The sequence below is a fragment of the Pimephales promelas genome, chromosome 1 (assembly GCF_988280905.1).
Source record: "Pimephales promelas chromosome 1, fPimPro1.hap1.1, whole genome shotgun sequence".
NCBI classification, from domain to species: domain Eukaryota; kingdom Metazoa; phylum Chordata; class Actinopteri; order Cypriniformes; family Leuciscidae; genus Pimephales; species Pimephales promelas.
The window spans coordinates 28,741,641-28,763,260 of NC_142769.1; the positions used below are offsets into that span (position 1 = coordinate 28,741,641).

At 38.6% G+C, this 21,620-nt stretch overlaps 2 protein-coding genes across 4 annotated transcripts in view; one reads left to right on the top strand and one right to left on the bottom strand.

Moving 5' to 3' along the window:
- rbm33a (RNA binding motif protein 33a) overlaps positions 1-5,186 on the top strand; it is a 44,345-nt gene extending 39,159 nt beyond the window's left edge. For all 3 annotated transcript variants that reach the window (XM_039688545.2, XM_039688547.2, XM_039688546.2), the window contains exon 19: positions 688-5,186. In XM_039688545.2, coding sequence (XP_039544479.2) covers positions 688-736 — 49 coding nt within the window. In that variant the 3' untranslated portion in view covers positions 737-5,186. The remainder of the gene's footprint in view (positions 1-687) is intronic.
- A 3,272-nt stretch (positions 5,187-8,458) lies between these two features.
- On the bottom strand, positions 8,459-16,076 carry shha (sonic hedgehog signaling molecule a). The gene is made up of 3 exons (XM_039688550.2): positions 15,411-16,076; positions 11,643-11,904; positions 8,459-10,123 (listed from the first exon to the last, which is right to left on the bottom strand). The coding sequence occupies exons 1-3, from the start codon at positions 15,708-15,710 to the stop codon at positions 9,429-9,431; spliced, it is 1,257 nt and encodes a 418-aa protein (XP_039544484.1). The 5' UTR covers positions 15,711-16,076; the 3' UTR covers positions 8,459-9,428.
- Between the last annotated feature and the right edge of the window lie 5,544 nt (positions 16,077-21,620).

The following is a 21,620-nucleotide window of genomic DNA, read 5'->3' on the forward strand; positions in this document are numbered from 1 at the left end:
ATAGGAATAGAATGACTCCGGTTTTCTCGGGGCCGTATCGGAGCTGATTTTCACTGCCAGTGTGAAGGTGGCGTAAGACTTAATATACATTATAAATGAAGTTTGCGAGTAAGATTTTGATTAGATTACTATGGACCTTTTCATGTCTGCTCCATGTTAATAGCCTTGTCCTGCTCTGGAGGGCCAATGTCCTGCAGAGTTTAGCTCCAACCCCAATTGAACCAGCTAATCAAGGTCTTACTAGGAAGACTAGAAACTTTCAGGCATGTGTGTTGTGGCAAGTTGGAGCTAAACTCTGCAGGACAGTGGACTGAGCTTGGACATCCCTGGTCTACATGCTATTGTTGTTGTAGGACAGTTATCAAATATTGAATCTCTTGAAAAAAAGTGTGAAATGCTTGAAAAAATTGTGCAACAGCATTAGACCAAAACGTTCGTTAACGTGTTGGTATATTTATGTGGTGTTATTGGCTGACGCAAATCAGAGTTGTTGTGCCTAATGGTTTGTGTCACTGAAAGGCAAATGAAATGTGCATTAGCAAGCGTCACTCATCATAACTGTGTAACAAAGAACAAGAGCTCTGCTGTAACTCTACTGACTGTCACGTTGTGATGGAGATGCCCCAGTTTAGCTTGCTTTTAAATGTGAGTGTCTCATTTCAATCACATGTTCCCTTGATTACGTAGGCACATGATAGATTTGTCTCACATCGATGTTTCCGTTATTGATGGCTGAGGAACAAGTCAGTTCAACACAAGAGAAGACAAGAGAAGTGAGCAAGAAGAGCACTTCTTTTTCTGAAAGACGGGCGAACAATCGGACGCACAATCAGGATGCTAAAGCTTTGGATGTTGTGTGGAAAGTACTGTCAACAAACTCAATTCACATGCATGAAAGAGTAAAAAACAAAGAGCCAAACACTAGCTGTGTCCTGCTGGATATGGCGCAGCTTTAGAACTCATGTTGTGAATGACTTTGGCATTAAGTCTCACTCTTGTTTCTGTACATTCATTTATATATGGAAATCAGTAATGTTCTGAACCAGCAGGTGAAAAGAGACTGAGGTATGAAACCAAGTCATTTTTATGACACTTGATAATAGTTGCTTCCATCCTGTAGTTCTCAAGACAGATCATCAGAACAGTTCTTTTCAATAGGAATTCTTGATTTATTTTGTGTTTTCCAGTCATGGACTTGAACAAAGTGTTAGATGGGGGCCTGACTGACTGAATGTTCTGCATGCTGCAGTTGTGTTTGTCACCGGTAGAGGGCAGCAGAACTCTACTGTATGGAGCTCAGGGCATGTTGTGGACATCAGAGTGAAAAGCACTGCTTTGTGGAGGTGCTGTTGAGGAACTTCAGGGGCATTTTTGGGTTGTTTTTTTTTTTTTTTTTTTCTAGTTGAATATCTTTGGAAGCCACTGTGAGATTGCGAATGTCTCATTTTTTGTGCATTTGTTCATCATTATTTATTATCTTACGTTTATTCATGGTCCCTCTCACCATTATCAGCGAATTGCAGTTGAGTTTTGTTCTGCAGAGCTCGAGTGGTGGTTCATGACATGTGTCTTTGTGACAGACTATTTGACAAAATTGGCTTTTATACTTTGATTTTAAGTTGTGGTGCTGGAGTCGCATATTTAGATTATTTTAATTGTCGTTAGAAATGGCTTCTAGGAAAGTATTAAAGGCTGCCAGAAAGTCCCCCCTTTGGTAATGCTCCTTTTAATGTGCTTAGTTTTCTTTCCTCAGAGTTTAGCACATTGTGTGTGGAAGAGAATGACTGAATCAAGGCCCGTGTGATGATTTGGTAGGATTTTATTGTAGCTTTTGATGGTGGTGTGGTGTAGTTTGGTCATTTGTTTGTGAAGGGAGATATTTTGAACAATATCTAATGTTTGTGTGGTTATAGCTAGGGCCCAGTTAATTGTTTTGCTGTTGGTCAGACAGTTGACTAGCTAGGGATAGGGATTGGTCAACATCAGCTGTCAAGTACTCTTCCAAAACCCTTCATCTTCATTTTCTACTTTATTTTGTATGTTGTTACCCATGAAGACTTGTTTTTTCTTTCATGTTTTCATGTATTCTCAGTCTCCAGTCAATATATTACAATCCCTGTTTTTTCATTGCTCTAATCATGAGTATTTCACATCCCAAATTGTTGTTATATCATCATCATTATTATTCATATTGATAATACTCATAGTAGTCATCAGTATAGTGCTTGTAAAGTTTAATTGTACAACTTAAACTGAACTGTCACGTTATCGCCCCAGAACTGCTCTTTGGTTTAGTGGTCCTATTTTAGTTAATTGAATCCAATCACTTTACATTATAAGCTACTTATGTAGCAAAAACAGTCTTGTTATGCTATCTAAAATCGCTCCGTTTTAGATAGTATAACAAAATCCCTGTTATGTAAATAAATGATCAAATAAGTGTTTGTAGTTATTAGCACATCCAGGTCTACAATTTCAAAGGATTTGGGAGCAACTATTATCAGTGGTCACTTTTTTTGTATATAATGGGGGGAAAATGTGTATGAAGCTGTCAAGTCTGTTGTTTTCTCATATTGAAGTCTTTCCATGTTTGAAATGGTTTAAAAATACCCTACTTGTATGTGACAGGTGACTTTCTTTTCTCAATTTGTTTTTATATATCAGCATAAAAGTATCCCTTGGTCATTTTACAACAATTTTGTTATTGCAGAACTTAGAGCTTATTATTTGAAAATATTTTAAAGATGATAAATAAAAGGTGGTCACATATATACCATGTAAATACGGGTATGTGAAGCCAACTGTCTTTATCACCATTAACTGTTGTCTGATGTTGTTTTGTGTTTGAAGATTTCCTCTTGCATCCTAAAATATGTTTTGTTATTCAAATCACAACATGCTTATTTCCCTAATGTTTGTCCATCCTCCCGAATGTTTCTGTTGCCAAATGTCGGGGAAAATATTTTATTTGTAATTGAGGTGCAACTATTTATCTGAAGACTTTTCTCTTGACCGTCCAAGACTTTGGGCCATTGGCTTTCAAGTTCATTTGTAAAGCTGCTATCCTTCAACACCCTCTTGCTTTAAGATGCACTTGTTATTTATAATATAGTAGTTGGTCATGATTAATCCCAGTACTCTTTGTCTATATTTTTGTATTAATAATTTACATTGTGAGTTTCCAGGAATCACATATATATATAATGGGTAAGATTGTGAATAATGTTATAAAATCAAAACACATGGATCCTGACTAAGATTTTTACATTTATTTATTTTTTATTTTTTTGTTAACTTTGAGTTTTGTAGACATGCTCTGTTTAAAATTGGTGTAGGGCACAAATTTGTTTTTATTTATTGGTTTGAATGTATTTATATAAAAAGAGTGAATCCTATGGATTTAAAAGGTTTCAGCTAGTCTGAAAAAAACACTATTTTAATATATTTCTATTTTTAAATCTTATAAGACGTAATGTTTATAAATGGTCTTATAAGAGAGAAAAACAGATTCATATTGAATCTTTTAGTAACTTTATTGTAAGTTTATAATAATTTGGGGATGCTGTCCCTTTCCTAACTGTAATCACACATGTGACAAGTTTAATTTTTCAGAGATTGACTTATTGGTCAGAGATTTTAGATAAGCTTTATAGTCTAAAATAATGTAAAAGGTATTTTACTTTTTGGTATGTTTTTGTTTTATATTGTTTTGTTTCTTTATTTTTGTCAATCACAAGTGGCTGACACACTCCCCATGTTTTATTTTTTTATTTTTTTGACATGGGTCCTGCTGCAGTTGAACAATTGGCCAGTTTATAGAAATACCAGGATGGCCTATTGCTTCAAGATTAGGACTTATAGGCCTAGTTTCACAGACAGGGTTTAGATTAAGCCAGGATTAGGCCTTAGTTCATTTAGGACATTTTAAGGAACTTTTATAAATGTATTTTAAGATATGTTAGTGCAAGTTACTTCCCGTTAAAACAGCTTAATCATGCATTTTAGTCTCAGGCTATCTTAAGCCTTGTCTGTGAAACCTGGTGTTAGATTACTTGCATTTCTATAATGGTAGTCAGCTCTTAGACCAGAGATGTGGTATGTTTTTACTCATACAGTAGTTTTATCTGTCAAACACAATACACTGCTTCCTGTTTGGCAGCGCTATGATTATTTGTCACTTTTAATTAAACCATTTTTTTCTCTTTTCCAGGACAGAGCTTCCGGAAGCGCAGAAAGGAGGGTTTTTCATAAAAAAAATTCTCTGTAGCCCCTTCTGATGGCAGATGGCATTGGTTTTCAAAAGGAATTATTAGGACAATTTATTTTACATTGCACTAGCAAATTGTTTGTAGTAATACCACTAATGCTTTCTGACTGTCAGGGTGAAATTACGTGTAACTGTTTTAAATTATGGAGTTCATTCTGTGGCAAGATTAGGAGATTTGCAGAACATACATTTGAACACAGCAGATATAACTTTAAAATTAGGGTGATCTGATGAGATTGTTTTGAAAATGACATACATTTTGTCATTTTTACAATAGCAAACAATCATTGCAACTATTGCACCGGAGAGGACGATGAAGTATAAAGATTTGTTTTGATTAATCTTGTTTAGCACTCAAGTTGATGGGTTCGAAGTAAACTTTTAATTGCATAGTTTTTGAGCCTTTTATGCTATATTTGAGCCAAACAGTCTCATGAAAGTGCATATCTTATACCACGAATGTCATTTCTTGTGGCATTTATACACCAAAAATGGTTTTTGTGTGCATATGCTACATACTGAAAACCCCTTGGGTAGGTTTAGGGGGGTGGGGAGTTTGTGCGCATTACACGCCATAAAGTATGTATCATATGCACGCGAATACTGCGGATCATATAGACGCCAAAACTATTTTTGGCGTATAAATCGCACGAGAAATAACATTTGTTCTACAGATACGAACTTTCATGAGATGGGGCTCTTGAGCCTTGTTTATCAGCTTTAATGCAGTGATTGACTGAAGGGAGAATCGTGCATAGCTGATACCTTCCCATACCTGCATCCCACTGCAGTGCTCCTGAATTCTGGTCTCCAAGACCTGAACACTGTGAACCAGCAGCCTATACTGTTCAGTTGAAATCAGAGGCCTATTTATTACCGCGTTGTGTATTGACTCAGGTGTTTATCTTTCTGGTTTGATGATAGTGTGAGAAAAATAACATTTTATTGTGTTGTCAAGTTTTGATCGTTAATATAATCTAAATATGTTTATATGAATTCCTTCTTAAAGGGATACTCCACTTTTTTGGAAATAGGCTCATTTTACAACTCCATCAGAGTTAAACAGTTGAGTTTTACCGTTTTCGCATCCACCCAGCTGATTTTCTTATATTTAAAAGACTATCAGTAACCAGACAGTTTCTGGTCTCATTGACTTCCATAGTAGGAAAAAAATAAATACTATGGAAGTCAATCAGACCAGAATCTGTCTGGTTACTGATCTTCTTCTAAACATCAGAAAATCTACTGAATGGATTCGAAAATGGTAAAACTCAACTGTTTAACTCTGAGGGAAAAAAAAAGTGGAGTATCCCTTTAAAATCGTTCGAGTGAAGGTCCTTTCACCGTGAAATAAACATTGCTTTTGAAAACCTCTGCATATCTAAAATTATGAGTAACAAAATAAAATGGAAATATTAAAGTAATATGAAAAACCCTCCTTTGTTTTCAGTTCTAAATAATGTTTTCTACAGTAGAGCTGCGTCCAGATGATGCTAACTTGTCTTATTTTCTCAACAGGTTCTCTTCAGTTTAAGTGGTACCAGATATCCCTTCTCTTGTATCTTTCTCTCTTTTTCCCCTCTCTCTCTCACTCTCTCTCTCTCTTCCCTTCTCCTGCTTTTCTGTTCCTCTGAGGCTTGATGGGAAGGCTGTTGTTGATCTCACTGTGGTGTTGTGTGAACATAATCCTTCTGTATTAAAGCAGGGGGACCTTGCTTCTGGATTTCCTTTCTGTATTAGCCCACGTCCGTGGAAGTTTTGCGTCTCTGGGACCACACCCTACTGAGTTCCAAAGTTCAAAAACTTGCACAAATCCCAAGAATGATCTGTACACTCTTGCCAGCTGTACACACGTGTTGTGTTGTTGGATGAAAAGAAAACATTACTTGGAAATCATTATTGTATTGGGAAAGTGATATATGCTGCTTTGATCGCCGTTTTGTTGTCCTTCAGTCTTGTATTAATGCAACGGTTTTGATGTGTTTGAAATGTGTACACAGGACTATCCTACATACAATTTTCTGAAGAATATAAATGGTGTTTGTTTAGTAACCTTTTATGGAGCTTGTCAAGTGGAAACCGAGAATATGCCTTGACTGTACTTGTTATGAATAATTACTTGAAATAAATCCTTTTCGTGGATTTCATCTTCTGTTGCCCATGTTATTTTTATTGAGTGATGAATTAATGGCTTTTGATACTCGCCTTGCATCTACTTTCTGAGAGTATAAAGTAAGATTTGGTTAATATTGATATTTGAGCTTACAGCTTTTTTTTTTTTTTATTACAAGTAATCATTATACCAATAAGCAGCGGCCCACACCAAACTGTCAAAAGCTGTTGGTGCTTTATTCCCTGGGAAGGAAGGAAGAAATTCCCTGGAAGTTTCCATTCCCTGGAAATTGAATATTTACCCAAGTGACAATCACTTTTCCAAAAGTACAGGCAATTAAAATGAATGATTGGAATTTAACGATAGGCAACCTTTATTTCATTCCCACTTCACAACAGTTGCCAGTCCATTTTTGTTTGCGGTTGCCAGCAAGCGTTTGTTGAAACAGTTGTTCTCTCTGCAGACATAAGGCCCCTCTGAAGGATTAGTTGGTTTTATTTACCTGCTCTGAGGAATGCTTTCGCCCAGTCGCTTTTGTGTCTGTGTAAATGCTCAAGGTCAGGGCTGAGAGTGAGCCTCACCAACAGTTCTAAAAAGCAGCAAAACCTGCAGGACAATGAAGTCTCCTCAAGAATTGGTAGTGGAATTTCTATTCGTGTTGCAACAGAGTTCAAAAGCTCAAACTTTCATTCACTAGTTTTAACACCCTTTAAAGTGTCCATGCACACATACACATTAATCAGAAAAGACAATAAATTGATATAGTTGTATATTTAGCTCTTTGTTGTTGGTGCAACGCCGAGATAGTGAAGAGACTGATCTAGCCATCTTTTATTTGCTGATGATAGAAATTGCAGTCTGAATTTGCATGCCAATAAGGCTAGAGTATTCCCTTCAAACTTTAGTACTATTCTCAATACCCAGTTTATCAGCAGTGCTCACATTCCTATTCCTCTTGTCTAATTGATGATAATGTTCAGTGGAGAGTTCACAAAACAGCACTATTTCACTTTGCTTTGGATGTGATCAGCTTTTGTCGTTTCGAATTTCTTCTGTCTGAACTGGGTTTGGGGCTCAGATGGCTGCAAAAAGTTAGGCTGTCTTTTTTCCTGGCTTGAATAGAAGTTGCATATCAGATCTCAGACTAAACCAAAGGAAAACTCGAGTTTGGGTTTACCTTATAACCGCGAGTTAGAGTCAAAGGTGCATCGTGTATCAGATTTGAAGTGGATGGCTTCCTCCCTTCCTCTCGTTGCACCTGGTGCACCACCTGTTTCATTCCTGCGATTAACTATAAAAATCTCTATTAGATGGTGACGGGAAAAGTGTGTTGGCTAAATGTGTTTAATAGCCAAAAGTGTCGTCTAATCATTTAATGTATTTGATTCCGTTGCATATTTTGTCATAATTCACATGGCGTCGAGTAAAAGTCACATTAAAGACCTCGAAATGAGAAATCACCAAAGAGACGATCTAATAGGCAAGGCGATTTCCAGTAAATATGTTGGTGCGTTTAAAGCACGCAAACAGTCGCCTTTTTAATCTGCGTGAGAGATTTTCAGCTGTTGAAGCTGATGACTATCCTGTTCATATTTAACATGGGACCACAACTTTTCGCAAGCATACAAAATGCAGATCAAAGACTTTTTCGCGTCTTTCCGATAGCCCCTTTCAACGTTTAACTTCATTTCGCATTTCCACACGTTGGTTTGTTTCTCCCACTCGAGCTTTATGCAAACTGAATATGGAGACTCTGACCAACTCTATCCGCTTTTCATTGCAACAATAAAATAGTTTTGTATTTAATTATTGTAGCCTATTTAGACAACTTGTAAGCCATAATTTGTTGTCATGCTGAAACGTGACATCAATGAACGTAATTAGCCCAGTTAATATTTTAATAAACTGCCGCCGAGAACCGACTTTGTAAGTAACAGCAATAACAGGGAAATATTTATGAGCGTTAATAATATCAATAACGATAGCCTAAATCTTCTGATCATTAAAATGATAGGTCAAGATGTTTAATTTCTGCATCATCATCAAAAGATATTCATGAAACAAAACATACAAACGAGCAGTTTGAATATTTTCTTTATCTCATTCATTTATAATAAACATATAAATAATAAATTCTATACATTTCCTGACACCTTGCCTGAAAGACAAGTTAACTGGTATGGCCACTCAATGCTATCCAAACTGTGCATCAGCTGCATTTTATTTCTATAAAACTATTTACCTATTACAAAATATGAAAAGAAAAAAAAATACATTTTAGTAAATGTACAGTAGTTATTAATTTGTTTAACGAAAACCTTTGCTCTTTACTGTGGGACTATTATCGTTACTGAATTGTCAGAATGTGCATTTCTCATTTTCTCAAAGACATAAAAAAAAAAAAACAATGAAACCAGAGAAGAGTGAACAATGTCGGTCCCAATCTGACAACCAAAGCAATGGTAAAATAATAGAGAATTCTAAAAGAGATAACAGCACAAGACTGCAAAGACTCTGCACCTATTTAAATTAAAATATATTCTCGTATCTTACACTATTTCAAATAACGAAAAGTGATTAGGTAACGATCGGTCAAAATCTAATGTACAATTCTGTGTAAAAAAATATAATTTCTGGAGCCCCGCGGCGTTTGCTTACCCCTAAAATATAACAGTCATTTGCACATATGCACAGAATGTTACAACCTGTCATGAAATTTTCATTATTTTTCCATACATTATCTTTTTTTTTCCTGTTTACATGAGATATACAAAAATAGATTCTGCACCGCTGCTGGATGATCATTCGAATCCGTTAGTGTGCCACCAGCCTGAGTTCACGCGAGAATAAATTATGCAAAGAAAACTTTTAAGGCTCCATTTATTCTTTGAAAATGACATTTTTTTTAAAGTCATTGTAATAAATATCCCAACTCTGCTCGGGGCCTTTGTCTCTTTCTCACTCTCGCTCTCTTTCTCTCTTGTACTAACATTGTCTTATATCCTACATTAGTGTGATTTCTCTTGCTTTATTTCCATATGAAGGTGTTCAGCTTGAGTTTACTGACATCCCCAAAGGATGGAGCATGTGACTGTCCAAAAGCCACGTCCCCACTCGATAGAGGAGCTTGGAGTACCAGTGGACTCCCTCCTGTTGTAAAGTCGCACTGGACTCACTGATTAAGTTTTTAGGGAATAGGACTGATGTCACATCATAATAGAGCCTGACGGGCGCGAAGGCCAAATGCGCGAGCCCGTGGTCCTCTATTACGGCGTAACAGGACGCCAGTATTCTGTCAACCACAATGGTTCCATGAGCAGTCACTGGTGCGAACGAGCCCTGGTGCTCCTCCGTGTATATCCGCTCCACGATGACAGATTTAAGTTGACCGCTATCATCAACAACCATCACCCTTTGTCCGGCCCTGACACTGCTGGCATACGCGGCGGTCATGGTGTGGAGATCATCCGTTGAGTTGTCGAGGACAAAAAGGAGATGAGCAGCGGTGAGTGTGATCTTTTCAACGGGTTCTTTCGTTTCTATGACGTAAAACATACGTCGCGTCGCGGAGTCTCGGTCTGTGAACATGATGAAGTCGCTGTAGACGAGGTTCCCACCGCTGTCCGCCGCCAGCACCTTGTCGCCGGGTTTCAGGTCCTTCACGGCCTTCTGCCCTCCGTCTTTGAGCGTGACCAGAGACGAACCTGGGAAGCAGCCTCCAGATTTTGCAGCAACCGAATTTTCTGTCGAGACAAATGGCAATAGGTGAATGGAACGGGACGCCACATATCAAGAAGTAACATAATTACGCTCTAATATAAGGCCTATATTTTGAGTTATGGTGAGTTTGTCAAATAAATAAATTGAAAGCGCGAAAAGCATGCACGTCGTAAACTAGGATAGTCAATATCAGCCCCAAAGTCGCCTCAAGTAAGAAAAAAAAATCTGAATAAACAAAAGAAAACGTGGCAACGGGAATTAGGCTGTAAATCGAAAGCTTTCCCAAAAAAATGTCTTTGTTTGAGATGGAGGAGCAAAGAGGCTGAACTGCCCTAATTAAAAACCAATAAAGCCCGGACATTGTCATTCTAATGCAGCTTGTGTACAGAGCACTCTTGGAAAAGGACACTTCTGCCTTTCCTTGCGCCTCTTTCATATTTGCTCAGGTGCAGAAACTTCTATGTGACAATTCACACTTTTAGAATGAGAAAACCCCAAGCAGGCTCAAATAGTAGGCTACCTATTTACTCAGCCCAGACACTTTTCCAAGGCTCTAATGGTGTAGATTTGAATGTAAATTAGAAATGCTAGCGGTAGTCAATCAATGCCCTCTTCTTCTTTCCTTTCATTTTTTTAAACCATCATGCTCTCCGTTGTCAAGCTTAATGACAATAATTCGGGCCTTGTGGGATCTCTTCACATTCCGATCTCGTGGGTCGGTAAACAGAGCTATAGAATGGACTAATCCTCTCATAAGATTCTACGGCATGAAATAAGATGGTGACAATTGAGAAACAGATTTGGGCGAGCGAGTTCGACCTGGCTCTGTTTAAAGCCTGTGATGTATTTGTAAAAGTGTTTAGAATTTAAATAAGATTTGGCGAATTAAGCAAATCTTAGCTTTTGCCAATGTGATCCAGCTAAATTATCTTCGATTAATGTTAAACTTATTACACAACAAAATAAATAAATAAAAGATTGCTGAAAGGAATTAGGCCTGCATTTTATTTGCGCAATGATGCCACATACTACTCCGTCGTGTTTTTAATCGTATATGAAGCGTGTGTGTTTGATTTGATGTGTCTTCATAAGCAATGTTTATTCTGTTTCAGTGAGTGATCTTGTGATGACTTGATAAGCGCTTCCTTCAAAGAGACAGAGTGTGGCGATGTAGGCTAAGATCAGTTTATTTATTGGCTCGAAAGTCTTTCTGTGATAGTCCCTTTAACTCACCGTGTAAAGTGAAATATTTAAAATATCGTATAGAGGAAGTCTTGGAACAAGTTTTCATAGCTCAAATAGGCCTATTCGATTTATTAATCAGAATGATATTTGTTAGAAATAATAATTTCTTGGCCAGAAGTTACTTTTATGAATACAGTTATAATTTTAACTTTCTGTAATAATTTAAGAACATTATTGTTGTTGTTTTTACTGTATCAGTAATTAAAATCAGATTATCTTTTTAAGCCTGAGTGTGAAGCATCGCACCCATCACCTAACCCATATTTTGCACTTCCAATCAACCTGCCATGGTCTTACCTGCTTTGACAGAACAATGGATGTGCGCTTTGGATTCATAATAGACCCAGTCAAATCCAGCTTCTACAGCTAACCGAGAGAGTGTCCCATATTTGCTCTTGTCTCGATCAGAGGTGGTGATATCAACAGCTCTTCCCTCGTAGTGGAGTGATTCTTCAAAATGGTGACCGTCCTCATCCCAGCCCTCTGTCACACGCAGCTTAACCCCTGGCCACTGGTTCATTACAGAGATGGCCAGTGAGTTCAGCTTGTCTTTGCATCTCTAATAGAAAGACAGCGAGAGAACAGGAAGGGAGATGTTTTTTAATACTTCCATTCATTGATCCATGTTGCCATACACATTTAAAATAAAAGAAAAACTCCCACACGCAATAAATAATGCTCTTAATCTCCAAAAATTCCTAAATGATAGCTTGCGTAAAAGCTGTTTAAACAAACTGACAGTTTCAGTGTAGTTAAAGACCTCGGTGTGATAGACTGGTTCAGCATTATCTTATTATCACAGTCAGTTCTGAGCAACCTTTTCAAGGATCACAGCACTCCAGACATCATTACTGACAATAATTCTGTAACTATCCCAATCAATATGTCCAGACAAACAGGTTGACTTACAAATAAGTCTATATATATATATATATATATATATATATATATATATGAAATAAGGATCCTGTATTTACACTGGAAATAATTCAGCCTTGCATGCAAGGCTATTCTACCCAAAGAGCTTAATGAAAAATTGATAAGTTATTGCATTCGCTTCACTGATCTAAAACATATAGATCCAACTAGGGAAAGGTGTGACTGCATCAAGGCCTCTTCTGCTTGTCTACAAACATTACTAACTGGAGATTAGACAGCAACACATACTGAAAAGTGATGTTCAGATAGTGATATGTGGTTTTTATTATTTAAACATTTTGGTTTAAAGCAGTGGGTCTCGCCGAGGTGAAGGTACGAGATATGGAGTATCAGGCCATGTGTTTGTGGTGCACCAACTAACCTTTCCCGGGACCTTGTGTTGGGATGCTTGGCCTTCTCCAGGACAACTCTTTCCAACACTTAACCAATATGTCAAATAAAACACTACAAAAGACTCTTTCACTGTGTCCAAGAGGAGAAGCAACTACTCATTATTCTTGCAGCACAGGTTTGCTCAAGGGACGTGATGTGATTGCTTAACCGACGGTCTTTCAGGGGTTATATAAAATCTATTCAAAATATGCTTGCAAATTGTGACACTAAGCCAAATTAATACCTGTAATAATTCACACAAATTCCCTCATACCTTTGACTCGCTTGCTGCCTCTTGATCTCCCTCCTTCACAAGCACACACACACACACACCATCCCTATAACATCATACATTTCTGTACCAGACTATCACTCCACTGATTCACCTGACCCTCTAATTTTCATGTCTGCATTGAAGGCCACATACATCTTGTTACACTGCATCATACATTAAGAAAATGAAGTATTGTCAATTATAAAACATAGCCTATAATAGTGTCTCAATGTATGTTATGCAAACCACCAAAAACGTAATGTGCTTCACACATGCATCCTCTTAACTGGCTACATTAATCATTTTCTTACTGAAATACTGATACATGTGGACTGAATGGAAAATGACAGACTGGTACTTTACCCTTACAGAAAAAAAAAAAGATTTTCTGTAACTAGTGATTTTACTTTAGTAATTTTAATCTACTGCTTAGTAGCTCTACAGCACTCGTGGGAGTCGAATGAGAGAGGAAAATACAAACAGGGAACCAAAAGATTCAACCTAGCATATTCTGAGCAAAACTGCCGGGGATTCAAGACCCGTGAAGCCTAAACTCTTTATTAATTCATTGGGTCGTGTGCCGCAAATCAAGCCAAATTCTGTTCAGCCACCACGAAGCGCAGCGGGAACCCCTTGTGCCGCCGCTTTGTGCTCCACACGAGGTTTGTTCAACACGCCGCCTATAGTCACAGTCAGCTACTAATCTCCTCTCAAAATGAACTGTTATAGAGGAAACACTTATCAGCTACCTGTCAGCAAACAGCCTCCAGGATGCCCTCGCACTTGCGCCTAATTTCGTGAGCAGCACCGTTAAGTCCAATTCACTACACAGCGTGTTCAACCAACAAACCATCTCTTCCACTCGAATGCGCTTCTCCAAAACATTTGCTAAAAGGACACCTCGTTAACTCCCTTTGAAAAGCTTAGACGTCCATTTGAAGTAACAAGATTGCAGGGGTAGCTTTCCTTTTTTTAATGACAGTGTGTGTGCCCGCGGGTCATCACACACTTATAATCACATTCACCTTAAGTAGAGTTTGATATAGGCTACATCTGAGAAAACCACACCAGACAAGGGTTTCATCTTTTTCAAGGACCAGAAAAGGGGAGACTTTATAATGCACCTGCGCATCGCGTATAAATTCACTTTGGTTGACATTCGCAATGCTTCAGCAAACCTCGTCCATGCATGACTTAGATTTTGAACCAAATAGCTTTTCAGCAGAGGCACGTCAAAATAAACTAATAAAAATATTACACTCTGGGTAATCGCGTTGTAAATTACACAGAAGCAGAACTCAATATGCTTTGTAAACAGCAAATATATATTCGATGCATTATAAGCAGCAATGGTATTCCTCCTTTGGGCAAAGGGTCAGAAGTTCAAATGATCCCTGCTAATGCGACGAGAGTGGAAAGCCATGTTGGGGACAGACAGGCTATTCCCGAAGCTGTCTGACTTTTTCAGAGGCCTAGCTTTCCTTTCAAAAATTAAATAAATAAAAATTAAAGAAGAAGAAAAATATGTTAAATGTTATGTAGGCTACAACTCGGACAAAAAAAAAAAACAACCTTTCTATACATTTTGAGCAGCACACAACTCTAGCATTAACCATAAAAATAAATATTTCGAAGTCTGACCAGTCGAATATAATTTCAAGCAAAGAAAACAGTTTACCGCATCTAACGGATAAATCATATATATTCACACATATTTTCAAAAATCATCGCATATTGCAATTAAAATAATGTTGTAGCCTACTAGTCAACTTCTGGTGTGTGCCACATAAAACTTATTTCTGCATATAGCATCGTTCGATTTTGCTTATATATCGGTCAGCTGTAAAACAAATAGGCCTATAGATTATGCAGCATTGCATGTGGCTTAAAATAATTGCCAGAATATGAGCAAACTCCTGCATAACATCGAAAGCAGATGGGTTTAGACAGATAGGCCATTGTGTCGGATTCTAATCTGTCACTAAACGGTACCGTCCTGGCCCATTAATAAGCAGAAACAAATTTAAGAGCATCCTTTGAGAAATGTCAATATTTTCATGCCCTGATAAGCAGCCGCTGAGAGCGGGTTGGCAGCGGTCTGACTATTAAACGATCCCATGAACATGTACTCTTAATTTCCTTCTATATTTAGCTGTCACGAGACTGACATATTATGCACACCACAGTCCCTTCTGATCAGGTGCCGTACCTATCTAGCAGGATACCCACATTTATATAAAACAGGTATAGGCTAACGCACGCCTGATGTAGCCATCTCAGCGAGGACAAATATAGGAACAGAGAGGGTGAGCAAGGAGGCAACCAGCCGGTCCTCTCCTGGTGGCATTTCTCTCGCACAGCTTCATTAGAAAGAGCCGTGCCGTGAGACTAATTCACAATCCTTGCACGAACTGTAGCTACTTTCTTAAGCTCTGACTTCAAACAAGCACCGGTGTGATTTGTGAACGGAAAGGAATTACCTGTGTCATGAGCCTGTCCGCGCCTGTGTTCTCCTCATCCTTAAAGATAATGTCGGGATTGTAATTTGGAGTAAGTTCTTTAAATCTCTCCGAATTGCGCGTTATCTTGCCCTCGTATCTGCCGCTGGCCCCTAAAGTCTTCTCCGCGACATTAGGTATAAACTGCTTGTAGGCGAGAGGTGTCAGCTTCTTCGGATGTCTTCTTCTGCCGTAGCCTCTGCCTGGACCGCAGGCCAGTCCGGACACCACCAAGGACAGACTGAGAAGAGACACCAGCAGCTCTCTCGTCAAAAGCCGCATTTTGCCGCACGGTGAATCTCGCTGCGGTGTTCTAGAGCGCCCTGCGCGGTCTGTCTAGCGGGATTTCTCGTTCTCCTTGCGCGGATCTCCGGCGATGTCCTTGCCTCAGTTCACGCGTGTCCCTCAGCGCCAAGCCCTACCGTGACAGGTGCGTAAATGTGCGTCTGACAACGCATCGGAGGTTTGCGGCGTGGATGTGAAAGGTAAGACTGACCTCAAAATCGCAATGTGAGTTGAAGCCACAGCCACTTATGCGAGAAGCCTCTTTACTCCTATGTATTATAGCTGCGATCTGAGGTAGGGAGGGACCTGATTGGCTCGACGGGACGAACCCTTCTGATGTTATCCCACAAAACGGACACACAAAAACCTTTAAAGAAGGTGGGTTTCAGGGGAGGGACACGGTGAGATGTGAACGCATTAGTTTTCCCCGCTGCTGTCCGTGAGGCTGCGACATGCATGCATGTGTGTTCAGTTTGCTACTGGGATGCAAATGCTCCATCCATCTATATGTGACCTGCAAGTGGACCATTTAAGTCATTTGGTCTGTAAATGTTACTGCTTACGGTTTACGTAAGGGTGAATGTGACTTTCAAAACTTCATTTATCACCAGTGAGGACATCAATCTGATTAATAATAACAAGCAAAGCTGCTCAAAATACAAACATACATTTTCATGTAAACTTTTTTTAAATCTCTTTTATCACATCATTAGCTCTCAGGTTGATCACTTGTTGTCCCATTAACCTCTAACCTGAACTTTACAGAAGCTGTACATAGTTTTGCTGTCATTTTAGGTTTTAAAGTGAAAGGATCATTTTCTGAACAATATACAGGATTTCACTTTTTCACAATTTACAGAAAAGCCAGGGATGTTTTGGTTAATTTAGGATACAATTAATTACTCCTCCATATTCCATTGGTGCGGGAGAGCGAGAGAGTAGGGGACAGAGATTAAGTTGGCCCTTCTGCCCAACACAGCTCATTTGAGATGGGCTCTTCCTGTGCACACAAATGCTAAGCTGTCTGTTTGGGAGAAAGATCAGCCTGCAAAAACCCTGTCACCCCTTAAAGTCCACTTCAGTGACAGATTAAGCCATGGTAACCACTGTGTTCCCTGGCCCATAGCAGCGGGTTAGGTATGTGTTTTATTGTCTTATTTTCACACATTTTCCAGACTGCTCTATCAAAGATGGTGGCTGCTTGTCTTGTGAAATACATTAAGAAAGTTGGACCCCTGCTGAAGGTTTTGTTCAAATGACCATGACATGGACGATTTGTTGTCCAGTTTTAGTTTTGAGGTGTGCACTTTTTTGACTGCTTAAATATCATGAATACCATTAAATCATAATGATATGTGAAAAAAGGAAAACAATATGCAAAGAGATCTTTAACGTGCATCACACAGGAAAATGATCTATTTGTTTTTGCCAAAAACAAAACAAATTTGTCATCATTTTTTATTTGGCTCCATTGGAGATTGTTTCATGCTCAACTTTACATTATATAAATCGTCAGAGTGAACCTCTCAGAATGTGGAGGGCAAATCGAGCAGTTAATCTCTTCTAAAACAACTTTATAAGCTCCGAATACGCAACTGAAAGAGAAGCAGTTCAGACACAGAATTGCCACAGATGTCTTACAGGAGTGAACTGTACAGACTGTAGTATGACTTTCTGTACGCTGCCACACTATGATGAAGGTGTTATGAACTTTCACTTATTTAATATCAAGAGGTTTCGGAGGTTAGCAATAATCTGATAGTTTACCTTCAGTGTATTATACAGTTGTGGATGACTACAAGGAAAAAAGGAGTACCGAGGAGAAACAGTCACCCGCATGCTGTAGTGGAGTGTGATTTTCCTGCTCCTTCCATCTTTCTCTAGCTGTCTTAGTACAATTACATCTTGGCAATTGCATTCAACTGCAATTATGAGATCACTGATATTGTCTTCCTTAAGCATACTTCAGCAATTCTATGGGAGCAGACAGTAGACGTCATATATCAGGTCATTCAGGTATGTGTAGCATGAATAAGAGCTACAAACAAACACATGTCGTGAAATTCTGGGACTCATACAAGATCATGTGCTGCCCCAATTGACTAATCCTTTGAGAATGACCCTAAGCAGTCAGTGTACAGCGAAAGAGTCTTAAGGACATGCATTCTGTGGAGGAACACTTAGCCTCGATTTCGGGCAGCTCTTTGTGTTGTTGTGGACTGCTGGGAGTGGAACGTGGGGAATTTCACAATCGTGTTCCTGAGGTTCCAGCTCAGCTCCTTCTCAGAGTGTGTAAAGAGTTTTTTTATTTGCCTCGCTCAGCCGCTCCCTCTACTTAAACACAGTCTCAGTCCTCTCAAGGCCAAGGCAAGACAGCCAAGCCCCAGGTCAACCTTACACAGCGGGAGGGAGAGGAGAGCCTTAGAGATGCGCAAATACATGCTATTTTCAATCCGAAACAGAGATTTAGGGGGCAAAGGGGCCTGGTGAGCACTAAGAAGAGTAATTGAGAAACCCAAGACTTTTTAATGTTATCAATGGCATTTTCATATTGACTTATCACATTCCATTCAGTGATAAAGACAAATTCCTCTGTGGAGCCTGAGAAAACCAATTTACTCGCCAGCATCGACCATCATACACTGCTAATAATGATTATGAATGGTAGCATGGTTCAACCTTTTGTGGTTTCTCAATTTATGCTCTAAAAAAGTCCTGGGAAAGACATGTCCGAGACTCAGGTCAGAAGAATGGTGATGGACAGCAGAGGAAAATATAAACGCAGTACTATGGAAATAAGTGTGCACATGAGAGTAAACCATCTGCTGCAGCATGCTTTGTTCGATTGCCATTTGACCTGAGGACACAGATAGTATCTATTTAATGAACTTGGGGTGCTTGTGGCCTGTGCCATATTACCTAGAGCAACAGTCATTCCTCTGGAAATGTAGTCGACGTTCAACGTGGTTGACCACTGTAACCAATGCAAAAGCGAAAGCATCATTAAACACCCACTCACATGCTATTGGCCATCACACCATGAGAAGTGCTGCCTTCCTACCTGAGTGTTTAGAGACATTCCACAAGAATAGTGAACATTGATTTCATTCCCACACTCAGTAGTCTACTGGACAGGTTCCAGGATGTTGCTCACTGACTGAACAACATTACAGCCAATATATTTCATATTGATCGTAAAATTAATTGTTAACTACATGTGTCTGCACGCTTCTGCTTCTGTGGAGATAGAAAAGACTGAGTTTTGAAATAAGCAATGTAAAGTCATCAAAGATCAGGAGCAGAGCAGAATTATCCCACAGACTACTGCTACTGAAGAAGAGAGAGAGAGAGAGTGCAGCACTTCCTCATCACTGCCTTGGATAATGACCTCATTCCAGTTTTGCGATCGAGGGCAGCGAGATTGTACGGGAAAGAAGCGAAGCCTAAAACGAGGAGAAGACATGAATATTAAGCACAGGGTAAATTGTGAGAATTATGTGGAAAGATGAATCGATGCAGTGACCAATTACTTGATATTGCAGAATCCTCCCATCTCTCAAGTCTCAAGACAGACCTCTTCAAGAGTCTTCTGACCCAGATGATTTGTATCTAGCACTATATCAGCATTATATTTATATCCATGTAGAAATCCTTTTTTTTGCTCTAGCATCCTCTGGTGCGTTTTGCTTGACTTTTTTGTGAACACCTGCAAAGCTCATTGCCATTTGACCCAGGTAATTTGAGCAGTGCTATAGTTTTTGTATTTTTATTTATTATGTGTTTATTTTGTAAGCATCCATATATAATAAGCAGGATTAATGGACAATCACCTTCACACCCTTGGCTGAGGTTATATCCTACGATAATGAGGGACTGACTGTACATTATCCTTTTCTCATTTTATATGTACAAATGCTGACAAGAAAAAAGCAAATAAGGAAAAAAGCAAGCCCTAAATCCCAAGAATAGCCTAAAACAAATGGTTGAGAAAGTCAAGGACTGCATCTGTGGGCTTATTTAATATCCTCACCCTTGTTTTAAAAGCTCTAAAGCTCTGATGTCTTGTGGTAGCTTCAAAAGCAAAATCAGCTTTCTAAATCTATTTATGGATCTTAATAAACTCCAGACAAACTTGCTTCAAAAGATGATTTTGGTTTAGACACGTTTCTGTGTGTTTTATATTAGGTATTTGTTCAAGGCTTAGATTCGTTCCTACTAATAATCGTATAGAGTGAAGGCACTTGTCAGTTTTATGAAGACACCAGCATCAGCTTTCTCAACTATCCAGAAAAAAGACAGGATCTCTAGAAAAAACAATTCTAGATATTGAAACTGAACGCTTTATTAATCAGTTACTTTACTTGCAAACATGACTTTTTTCAGATGCAGGGCAACTTTTATCTTGTAGCAGTCTGTTCAAATAATAGTTTCCAGTAGAAGAGTATCATATTAGAAGCATTTGAAAGGTGTGGTTCAGATCTGTGGAATTTTCCCAGAACAAGCAGGGGGGATTACTGTATAGACAGATAGACAAACCTGCACTAGCCCTTCCAGGTGTGTCCTTTTGCTAGAAAAGAAAATTCAGATCTCGATTCTACCCTTAACCAAAAGCCTGAATGTAGAATCCAATGCCTGGTAAACCATGTAATGCTCGTTCTCTGTGACTCTGAAGGTCTTACATACTCATACTCACCTTTTAGCCTGTTCCTTTTTCAGAACCGCCTAATAAAGGAGGTTGGTTAAGTATGTGGCAGAAGCTCAGTAGACAGGCACATGACACATGCTTGCAAAGCTTGCACCAAGTTGAGAGGCGGTATAACTTTAAAAGAATCATTTTTTTTCTTTGTGTTCGACCTGATTGATTTGGTCAGTTCTCATATGGCAAATGCAGTGAGGTCACACTTTTATTTAGGTGACTATGTACATTTAATCTAATAATTTAGTACAATGCACTTATTGTGTGCATAGATGTTTTTACATTGCATTTGCATTTTTTAAAATACTTGTACTTAGATGTAATTCATTTCTGTAATTACATTGTTGACCCTTCCCTTAGACCTTAACTCACCCTTAAACATAACCATACCACCAAACCTAAGTAACCATATCCCTCAGTAGCAGCAAAAGTGTTTACAGTACAATATAAACACAGTATATATTGTACTGTAATTAAGACACCTAATATAAAGTGACCCACAGCAGTTTTAAATGTTTACATTGCATGATTTAACTAAAATGTTCACACATTCAGAAGGTTTTGAAAATGTTTTCTTCATGCAAGGATAGTAAGACACCTGTTGTATTGAAATAATCTTATCTTGGCTTTAATCCTATCTTTGTGTTAGTGGATTTCTCTCACAGATCAATCTCAGCTGTTATCATGAGATTATGTTAACACAAACCTAAAACAAACAAGCTGAAATCATAACATATCACCATCAACCATTTGTTTTTGTTGTTTTTGCCAAGAAGCCTTTTAAAATTTTGTATGTACTTAGCTTGTAAGCACAAGCAGTTTTTTCAACGTATGAAAGTGTGTTTTTACACTTTTCTCAATTCAACTTGAGGAAGTGTAGTGCGTCGAAACAAGTTCCCCATATCTATACAGTGTAAAAGTAAATCAAGAATATTGTTGAAAATTTGAAGCAGCTAAATCACAAGGAACCTTTCAGTGTTCAATCCCTTTTTTCCCCCTGAATGACTTACAGTATGGATCATGTTGGCAGTCGGTTTGATCTGTGTCTACACAGGTGGGAAAGCACCTCAACCTTTATCTTTATGACTGTAACTCTGTCTGACTGGAAGGGGGTGGGGCGATTTGAAGCACTTCTCTACTGTAGAGTAGACTATTGCAAGCCGTAAATGTGACGACCAGCATCACAAAACCAAAGATCACAAGGAAAACAG